Source organism: Nymphaea colorata, chromosome 1 (assembly GCF_008831285.2).
Source record: "Nymphaea colorata isolate Beijing-Zhang1983 chromosome 1, ASM883128v2, whole genome shotgun sequence".
In the NCBI taxonomy this organism is placed as follows: Eukaryota; Viridiplantae; Streptophyta; class Magnoliopsida; order Nymphaeales; family Nymphaeaceae; genus Nymphaea; species Nymphaea colorata.
Genome location: NC_045138.2, coordinates 37142739 through 37152837, shown reverse-complemented (window position 1 = coordinate 37152837; position 10099 = coordinate 37142739). Strand labels below are relative to the sequence as shown.

Here is a 10099-nt window from a genome sequence, read left to right as displayed (position 1 = left end):
CCGCACACTAGACGAAGACCCGAGGCACGATCTCTCTGTTCCACCGCTCCTCGCCTTCTGCCGTAGGTGCCGACGCCATCGACCATCGGAGAACGCACTCAGGCCAACCTCACTCTTCCCGTTTTTTCTGATGAAAAATGCGACCGGAGAGGGAATCAGGAAATAATGCTGGGAGTAAAAGTTCTGTTCTGAGTCCAAACTCAACGGTCGGGTCGGGCCTCCTTTCAAGCTTGGGCTTTGGAGTCCGTCCTAATTGGACCTTACGCTCTATTTTATCCGAACCACCGCATCTAATGGAGATGAATGGGCCTAGTTTGAATTCACTTTTTAGATTTTAATAACTTCAAATAATTACAAATTTTAAAAAATATAGTACACAAGTAGCTATGAGGGTAAACCTCTCTCTTTTAAGTGGTTAAAACCGTTTCCACATACAATCTTCTTTTTCAAGGATTACTTTGAAATCCTGCAATAAAGAAAGTTTGAATGTGGCACTGTTTATAAAGTAAGCATCAATATTTCACAAAAATCAATATAAAAGAAATGGGATTTCAAATTTGTTGGACGTTAAATGTTGTTGGATGGATTTGTACATTGGTGAATAAAGTTGAGATTATTTTTAAAATTTTTATTTTATTTAAAAGTTAATAAAAATTGTGTGATTATTGTAAAACAAATTACAAATTAACATCAGACACCAAAACAATTTCCATTCAAACTTTTACCAGTTTATCAAACACACATCATTTTAGGACAATATGAAAATTCCCCTCAGCCACCCTTTACAAAGGAAACCTTTCCCTTGTGAAATTTTCCCTCCAAATCAGGGTATGCAATCAACCGCTACCTTAGTTAGCATGATCAATTTAAAAGTATTCGTTTTCAGACCTCATTGCACCTTGTCCCAGCTTACGCGTTCGAGCAACATGTTCCAGGAATTGTCAAATCCTGAATGGTCCCATCCATGGCGCTGCTTGTTATTTAGTTAGCATCATCAATTTCAAAGTATTCGTTTTCAGACCTCAGATTTCTTTCATGTTCCCAGTTTTGGTACAAAAAGGTATTACAATGAAGGTACATATGATTCTGCTACAACCAAGCCCATGCTTTTGAGCTTTTGGCATACGAGCAGCTCCTCTGTTGATATTCCTTTGAGAAAAAACTGACAAACAACTAAATAGGCCATCTTAGGAATGCACAAATACCCGCATCCAGGTTCTTCAGATCCTTCCAAGCTTTACTGTTCATAGGAAACTGATGGAAATTTGGGAAAAAATCAGGGACGTCACCGGAAGCTGATCTCTCCAAAGTCAAAGATTTAAGCATGGCCTAGAGATGGCAATGAAGGATGGCCGTGAAACAACGCAAGCCAGAAATGAACCCTCCAGGCATTCTATCTTTCTAAATTCCGCGCTATCATAGACTCCAACTTTTGCAGCCATTTCACATATTGACTTTGCTCCTTCTTATGCAAGTGAACCAGAAGAAAATTGGACAGCTGCGTATCAACTCCCCGAACCCACAAGAATCTTCTCAACCCTTTCTGCAATTCAGGATCTAATGAGCTGCAACGGCATGAAAAATAGTTGATCAGCGCAAATTGTTAAACTACTAACTTCCAAGTTCAAATCATGTCAGGCCACCTATCTTACGTGTCCCGAATGACAAATAGGAAAATTTCTTCAAGGTTTGGTAGAAGCAACATGCTGAAAATAAAAATGAAAGAAAAGAAAGCATGAAGCTTACCTAGTAATGCTAAAACATATTATACATCTACCAAAGGAGAAGAAGAATGCACCAGGCAGAACATGAACATCCTAATTCAGGATAGAAGTGGAAGGACGAACCAACAAGTAGACCAGTAACTGTTTAAGCCACTTCAAGGGATGACCCAATCGAACATGGCATATTACCCTCTTAACGTTAAGACAAGAGATACACAGTATAAAGATGTAATTGTTGTACGTAATCAACCCAGCCACATATACATTTAGAAACAAGACACATGGATGTGCACAAGAATATGTACGCATCATGAGCCAAGTTCATGACAGTTAAGCAAGGGCAACCACTTATCAACAAGGCCAACCCATTCATCATCTTTAGTTTTCCTCAGAACAACTTCAAGACCATCCAAAGTGATGCTTAAGATTTCAGAACATGAACTTACCAAGGACATGACGTAAAGCGTGGTACCAGATGTTTTCAGGGACTTCGGAAGTTTTTTCGTCAAACTCGTAAGTATCGAGTGGGCCTCTTCTTGCTCAGCATTGACATGAATATGGCAGCATTTTGCAGTCTCACATCTTATTTTCTCTACATGTACAGTTCAGCCACCTAATTTTTCTACATCCTACATGGACAACAGGACCAAGTTTCTACCAGGAAACTAAAAAATATAGCATCTACTAAATGCATAAGATACCAGAGTACGATCAAATTCTACAATCGGAGCTATTTATGTCCCTAACAGATCCTGATCAATTCTCTAATTCATATCATTAAAGAATGCCCCATTCTCCACTCTTTTCATCATGATACATAGGCATCCGTGGTCCCATAGTTTATAATCCTGTAAAATGAAGAACTGGATGGCAACTCCTTCGATATGACAAAGACTGCATAAGCAGTTTTTTCGCGTCCAAAGTCGCAGAATATGCTTACTAAAAAGATGTCAAGACAAAGATGCTTCTTAAAGCATCCACCAGAAGGGTAAGTAAACAAGTAATCCAGAGGCTGCACATTTCACTTTTGTAAATTTCAAAATTCGAACCATCCGAGAGAGAGAAACTTACTTATACTGAGGGCCTCTGTACTTACAACTGCTCAAAGAATTGAAATCTTCGTGATACAGAGCTTTTTGAATAGAAAAGTTGGACTCGTTCTCACCGGAAACTCTGCAATCAAACTGCAAAACAGCACTTGAACCAGGCTTTGCGACGCACAGTTTCATCAGAACATGCCCCGGAAACAGACAACCTTCTTCATAGTTGCATAGTGGACCCAGTAAAGCAGACAGCGCAATGTCCTCAGCACCATATTTCCCCCTCAGAATTACATCTTGCGTCTGGGGGCTGTCCCTCTCCACAACAAAATGTCCCAACGAACCGGTTGGACGACTCTGTTGAAAAGTAATCCAAAAGAATTGTAGATTATTGAGGTTAGTAGAAGCAGAGATCCACTGGTGCACTTAAATAAGTCATCCAGTCCCAGGTTAGAACATCGACATTTTTTTACTAAGATTGCTACCTAATATATGGGCCCAAAGAACAAGGCAAATCATATACCGTCAATTAGCTACGGGTAGCGAAACAGCAGGTTGAAGTTCCTATCAATGAACACATCACATGTTGCGAAGAACACGCTCCACATCATCACTCAATGAAAGAAGTGAACAAGCGTCAGTAGAAACGATATAATTCCTAGTGTAGTTCGGGATTCACAAAAGTCCGCTCAACACGACTTTATTATAATTAAGGCTTCAGACAAGCGGATTGCTGGCTAGTTAACAAAGGACCGAGGGAAGGCCATAAGCAGACTCATCGGCCGACGCGATCAAGCACCTCCGCATCGAAAACTACGAAAATTGCGCCAACATTTCACTATTTGAACAACAAATCCAACCAATAACGATCAGACAGTCGACTCCTCCCATTTCTAGACAATGGAACCCTAATTCGGGAAAACGAAACTCAGGGGCTCGGGCTTCATGGAAGCAAAAAAAATGGAGCGGATTTTCCTTTCGAATCCCAAGCAAGTCACAGGAGAAGAACCGATCGACGTCCCTCATTTAGTAGGGTTCTGAAACATACCTTGAAATGATCCTTCGACATCTCGTGCCTGAGCTCAGATTGGACGGCCCGCAGGAGTTCAGCATCACCGAGGGCCTTGCTGATCCCTTCCGAGGCATTGTCCTTCAAAACCCTCAAGAACTTCCTCATCAGCAGCCCCACAGAAAGAGAGAGAGAGAGAGAGAGAGAGAGAACGAGAAGGCAGAAAATGATCGAAGAAAAGCCACGCCGGTGGGAAAACTTCGGAAATTTTGGCGCAGGTTGGTTGGTTTTTAAATTGGAGATAACGGGTCGAGTTTCTTTACAGGGTTAGTACCCGACCCGAACTGAGCACAAATTTCGGGTTAGAGTCAGAGACATCAAAATATCGATTCAAGATAGGCCCGAGGAACGTTTAAATCCAGTGCTAAACATGTTTTTAGGAATTCAATTCTTTCATGGTATGTCTTTGGAATATGCTAAAATTGGATTTGATCTTAAGACAATCCTGCTTCATCAAAATCATAATTTATATAAGATCCAAGCCCATATATATTTAAGTTCATTAGTTTGCATTAATCTCTTCAAGTGTACCAATAATATAAGCACACAATCAACTCCATTCAAATCACTTAAAGTGTCTGTTAATATTTAAATTAGTTAGACAAACAGTCTATTTTATTAAAAAATCCTTGTTTTAAATATGCAGCGTCGATTAAATGGATCCTGATAGCCAAATTTTTAACGAATTTAAAAATATTAAATTGCATTTAGACACTGTATTACACTAAATTTGAAATATGCTGAACTGTAAATAATTATCTCAATTAGTAATTTGATTCTGTGGCGCCGAGGGTTGGCGGGTTGGTTACCAAACGCGTGTTGCTTTACGTTGCTTCTCACTGCACAAATAAAACGCGAAATTAGTTCATGTATCGTCATATCGCGTTATATATGTATTCGCGTTGCGACCTTTAATTACACGTATTTTTAACGTTATTTTCCCCACTGGTGTGTCTTAGACTCGTCTCGAATGGTCAAACACCATCTGCTTCGTCGATTCAAGCCAGTTTGTCTTGTTAACGCGTCTAGAAAAAGGACTCCGGTGAAGTACGATTAATTGGCTTTAAGTTCCTTTATTTTGCTTTCTAGACGCATTTTCCTCACGTTATTTTTGTAGAATTCACAGCAGTGAGTGACCTCAGTCAAAGACTTTTTCCACCTAAAGGAAATGTCCAATGAGGGCTCCTGGATCCCAATTTTAGTACCGATCTGGTATGATCCGATCCGATCCGAAACCGTAAAGATATGGATTTTGGCACAATTTCTTTGGATTTGGGTCTGGTTCTGATCCAAATACTTGCGCGTTGCTGGATTTTCGGGGGATCTTGTTAAGTCATATAGAACCGCGAGCCGGGTCCGACTTTCAACTTTCCCATGTGGATCCAGATTTCATGAGTTCTGGACGTTTGGCGAACCCGGATTGAATCGTAACGAGGTGGGCAATGAGGTCTTTTTATATTTAATATTTTATTTATTCGTCGGTGGAATCCTCGCAATGACGAAATAATTGAGTCCCTTGAATGAACCTTCCGCGTTTATCTTTTCGTTTTCTCATTTATTTCTCCGTTTGTTTTTCCTTGTTGTGTTTTTTTTTGTCTTCCATGACTTCTTCTCCCTCCCGCTATCTGGAACCTTCACCATGAGAGCTCCACCTCCGATGTGCTTCTAGCTCTCCTTTCCAAAGGTGCGTTCTTCACTTTTCTCTTCCCCAATTCCTGCTCTTCTTTCTGTATCGCATGTTTGGCCGGAGAATTTTGGTGGATTCGGCGGTCTCTTATACCGGTTGCGACTTAGTTCTTGTTATTGATGACCGATCGCCTGAAAACCGTAGTTTTAGGCATTTTTACGTGCTTTTCAAGTAGTTAGTCGGATGATGTTCCGGTATGTACTTCGGTAGAATTTCATCGCTTTCGATGTCAGATGGTGAACTGGAGGGCGCTTTGTGAAACTTTTTTTGGTTTCATCTCTAGCTTCGAGAAATTTGTTCTTGAATTTTGATCTGTCTCTCGCTGCGTGATGAGTAACGGCATTTTATGTCCATATTGTATTTTGACTGTAATAGCATATAGAATTTCGTGATTGTGGTGGAAGATTTTGTCTGTTTTGTTTGTTGAAGTGAATTAAAGAAAGGTACTTGAAAGAAGTTCCTGAAATCTATGTGTCTTTCTTTCGTTGGCGAATTAAGGCTTGGTGATGGTCATCATCGTCGTCTCCGTGATGACCATATGATGAACTCCAGAACATACAAGCCGGTACTTTTTCTTTTGCGGTTAATTCTTAATGTACTTTGCCAAATTCGATACCAAAGTTTCATCTAGTTATCTCACGGGAATTCGTTTTCACCGGTAAATTTTTGTGATATTTATGAACTTTATCGCTTCTTCTATTCAACTTCTTTGTGAAGTTGGCAGTGTTTACAGTCTCTTGCTTGTCCGCATGCATCTTCAGGACTTCAAGTCATACTTTCTGTATCAGATGTTTGACAGGAGACTGCACTTTGGTCAGGGCGTTGTCATTATGTTGTCAAACAGTCTCAATGAGCTTGTGTTTGTTCTTTTCTTAAATTGATGAAAATTAGTTTTCATCCTTGTGCTGTTGGACAGAAGCAAATGCCATTGTGGCCCTTGGCCTTTTGGCCTCATTTTTTGTGTGGACTCTGTCCTTCATGTGTTTTCTAACCATGAAGACTCTGTAATAATTTTCAAGATTTTTCGACTGTTGTTCTTTTTATATGTTCTTTCATCATCTTAAACCTTAATTTCTATAGAAAATGCACTAACATCAACGGGATTGCTTTTGGCCATGCTGCAAGAAAAGAAACTTGGGGGAGTTCGTGGTTGACAAGCTTTTCTTCCTTTCAGAGGCATATTTGTCTTCAATGAAGTTTTCTTTTTTCTGATTATCTGTTTGTTGTAAGGAGTTGTTAACATGATTATAAGAATTAAAAGCTTAGGAGATTTCCCTTTCTAAAGTTGTTAATTGAAATGTTGAAACTGTGTATAGGTCCATATTAGAGGTTTTCTAAGATTAATTCGTTCTTCTTACAGTTGCCTTTCTTTTGGTAGCTCATAACTCGTAAGTAGGTTGAGTCAAAGCGGGGAAAACATATTTTGCAAAAAAAAAAATGTTACAATTTTGTGGTTATGGTTTGTCTGATCTTCATTCAGGAGATTGTGAAGATTGGGGAAGAGGATAACTTTCAGAGATTAGGCAATGTCTCGATCTGGAAATACTCATTGGTGTTACCAATGCAACTCTATGGTTAATGTCTCTGCAAGGGACACTTCCTGTTCAAGGTGCGGAGGTGGTTTTGTTCAGGAGCTTGAGGAAGTGAACAGTCATGGTATTCTTGACTTGCTTGGTGTCGATTATGACGATCAGTCCAGTGTCCGGCTGATGGAAACTTTGTCAGCTTTCCTTAGTTCACGGTCAGGGAGAAGCCGTGAGACTGATCCAAGAGGAAGATTTCCAGGTCAAGGTCGGCCTGTAGGACTTGGATCAAGCCCTTTCGTGGTATTCAGAGGACAAATACCTGCTGAGATGGTTAACAATGGTGGGATGCAAGTAATCTTCAATGGGGGATCAGGAATTGGACTCAGGCGCCTCCCTGCCAATTTTAGTGATTATTTTATGGACCAGGATCTCGAGGAACTGATTGAACAATTAACCATGAGTGACAGGAGAGGCCCTCCCCCAGCACCGCGTTCTGCTATCGAAGCTATGCCCACCATCAAGATCAGTCAGAGGCACCTGCGTGTTGACTCCCACTGTCCAGTTTGCCAAGAGAAGTTTGAGATTGGTACAGAAGCTCGGGAAATGCCTTGCAAGCACATCTACCACTGTGAATGCATCGTGCCTTGGTTGGTCCAACACAATTCTTGCCCCGTCTGTCGTCACCAACTGCCAACACAGGCTACCAGCAGTTCAATTGGCAGCAGCAGCAACAGGAACTCGACTTTTGGCAATGGAAACCCACGGGACGGCTATATGAACTCTGAAAATCAAGGAAGGCGTAACCCCTTTTCCTTTGTATGGCCTTTTCGCTCTGGAAGCTCAAACTCTAGCCATGGCTCCCCAGGAAGTAGCTCAGCTGCTCCCGAGCATAACGTTCCAAGGGGTTACAGCGGCTGGCCTTTCTTCGATTAATCTGTGATTGCATCTTCATCCTAGAATGCAGCATTCTATAACCCTGGTATAGGACCTTTCTCTGTTACTTTTTATATTAGATACCGTCTCTCTGTTTTGTAGATAATGGGTTCCTCGGCACTCTGTCGTGGTTCTTCAACACTAATTGTTGTGGATGAATATTGCAGCTGTCATTTTGCATTCAACCAGTGTGATGAGACCCAGGCAAGTGGATGTACTACGTGTATTTGTTCAGTGCTTACCCTCTTCTAGCATGAATTGGCTACCGGGTCTCGCATTTGCATTGACTGGAGTAATACCTTGTTATGGATTCATCCTGTAGTGTATATATATACAGGCACACACACACTATGGGTGTTCTGTTTTTAACCATCTGCTCTGTATATATGTGTTTTTGCGCGCGCACGCAGATATTTCTAAATGTGATGTCCTCTCTACTTTTCGGTTTTCGTACAGTTTAATCGCATGAGTGGACCTGAAATGTTGGGAAATGTGAGGAACAAACAGAAATCAAATTTTGCTGTTGCATTTTAGAAATTGACAAGTTAAGACCTTTGTTGATTAAACCTATATGATTTTATATAGGCATGAAAAATTCATGATCTTTTCCTTGAAGTTACGTTCTTAACCTATAAAATCAATTTAAATTAATTGGATTTGTGAAAACCCAGAAAAACACCTTGGAGTGGAGCAAACATGTAGCATTATGTGGCGTCTTCTTTTAGTAAAACATACGTCACTTACATCAATTGGTAAATTGCGAAAAGATTTCCAGTTAAAACAAATGAACGGCGTTTTTCTCCTAGCTGCACGTAACATTTCTGCGACTGCTGAAACGTTCTACCGCTAACTTTGATCGCTCCTCTTTTCTTTTTGGGTTACTTTGAGAGAGCGAGAGAGAGCAGGCTCCGCTTCAAGCCTGATCAATGAAGCAGGTCAGGGCTCGTGCAGTCCCTCCCAGACTCGTGTGACAAGTGGTGTTCAAATAATATTTTTTTCGTCTGCCAGATTTTATAGACGTACAAGTTTGTGCCTCCGAACAATTCATCCATCCGTCTTAACAACAGATTTTGTCATCTGCAAAAGCAGTTCTTGCTGCAAACTAGACTGAATACTACAAAACCGATCTAGGAGCAACCTTACCTTACCTTTTCCTAAATTAGGTCATTGACGCTTACAATGTGAAACCGTCCATTATAAAAACGGAAGGTGAAAATGGAGGTAGAAGGAATTGGCCTGAGAAATGAAGGTTTTTATCTGAACACAGCTGAAGGCTCAAAGATGATACAATTCCTTTCAACATGGTAAGGGATTGCTCTGACTCTTTTGACAGATACTCTACTAGTTGATCATCATATATATGCTCAATTTTATGCTCAATTTAGTTGATCATCGTATATGCTCAATTTTGTTTCTTTGGTAGAAGCTGTTTTTGCCTGGTTTTTGTTTTACTTGCTTGGCATCCTTGTCACTTTGTACATCTTTTTTTTTATCATGTACATATGATTCCTTCTCAATAAATGGTGGGGAGCCTACCTCCCAACATCTTCATTGGAAAATGGAGAAGCATTATCTGAAAGACGATTGTGGATCATATGAAGCCCAAAATCAAGAAAAACAATTCTTTTGTTAATAATAAGTTTATTTTGGGAGAGGGTCATTTAAAATGTTTTCAGATAATTTAAAAAAATTTCGACTTTTATGATAATCACCCGTAATTTCTGTTGCATAAAGAGCTTAAAAAACAGCATGTCGGTAAATGCTAAAAAATGTACGTAAATCATTAAAAAGCTTGCGAAAAACATAACATCTTGCGAAAAACATAACATCTGAAGTAGAATTTCTCATCACGGAAGTATCTCTAGATTCTTGACAACAGCCAAGCCATGCATAACTTGAAACGTGAACCTCCAGGTTGAATGCACGAAGCCATTCCTCAAACTATATAGTACATACAACTCTCTATGCAACCTTTGGAATAGTCAAGTGTTACAGGACCATGGTGCTGCTGGCTATGCTTGTTTTGATTACTGAAAGCAAGCACACATTTCGGTAAGGTTAACTGCATTCTCAAGAGGAAACTTGGAAAGCTTACATCATGAATTAGTACACCACACCAC

General features: G+C 40.2%; 2 protein-coding genes across 3 annotated transcripts; one reads left to right on the top strand and one right to left on the bottom strand.

Moving 5' to 3' along the window:
- Positions 1-1008: 1008 nt before the first annotated feature.
- Positions 1009-4018, bottom strand: LOC116248095 (uncharacterized protein At2g39795, mitochondrial). The gene is made up of 3 exons (XM_031620700.2): positions 3813-4018; positions 2796-3121; positions 1009-1565 (listed from the first exon to the last, which is right to left on the bottom strand). Exons 1-3 carry the CDS (start codon positions 3939-3941, stop codon positions 1394-1396), a joined length of 627 nt encoding a protein of 208 aa, XP_031476560.1. The 5' UTR covers positions 3942-4018; the 3' UTR covers positions 1009-1393.
- Positions 4019-5359: 1341 nt separating this feature from the next.
- On the top strand, positions 5360-8353 carry LOC116258357 (probable E3 ubiquitin-protein ligase RHC1A). 2 transcript variants are annotated; one of them, XM_031635478.2, is made up of 3 exons: positions 5360-5517; positions 7001-8025; positions 8147-8353. In XM_031635478.2, exon 2 carries the CDS (start codon positions 7047-7049, stop codon positions 7977-7979), a length of 933 nt encoding a protein of 310 aa, XP_031491338.1. In that variant the 5' UTR covers positions 5360-5517; positions 7001-7046; the 3' UTR covers positions 7980-8025; positions 8147-8353. The 2 variants fall into 2 exon arrangements, with proteins under 2 accessions (XP_031491338.1, XP_049935613.1); XM_050079656.1 differs by having other exon boundaries at positions 7001-8353.
- The last annotated feature ends 1746 nt before the right edge of the window (positions 8354-10099 follow it).

Excerpts from the sequence above, each read along its gene's own strand:
- LOC116248095 (XM_031620700.2), bottom strand. The coding sequence starts at position 3,941 with ATGAGGAAGTTCTTGAGGGTTTTGAAGGACAATGCCTCGGAAGGGATC. Across the intron at positions 3,122-3,812 it reads TGTCGAAGGATCATTTCAAG|AGTCGTCCAACCGGTTCGTT; the intron begins GTATGTTTCAGA and ends ACTTTTCAACAG. Across the intron at positions 1,566-2,795 it reads TACAGAGGCCCTCAGTATAA|CTCATTAGATCCTGAATTGC; the intron begins GTAAGTTTCTCT and ends ATGCCGTTGCAG.
- LOC116258357 (XM_031635478.2), top strand. The coding sequence starts at position 7,047 with ATGTCTCGATCTGGAAATACTCATTGGTGTTACCAATGCAACTCTATG.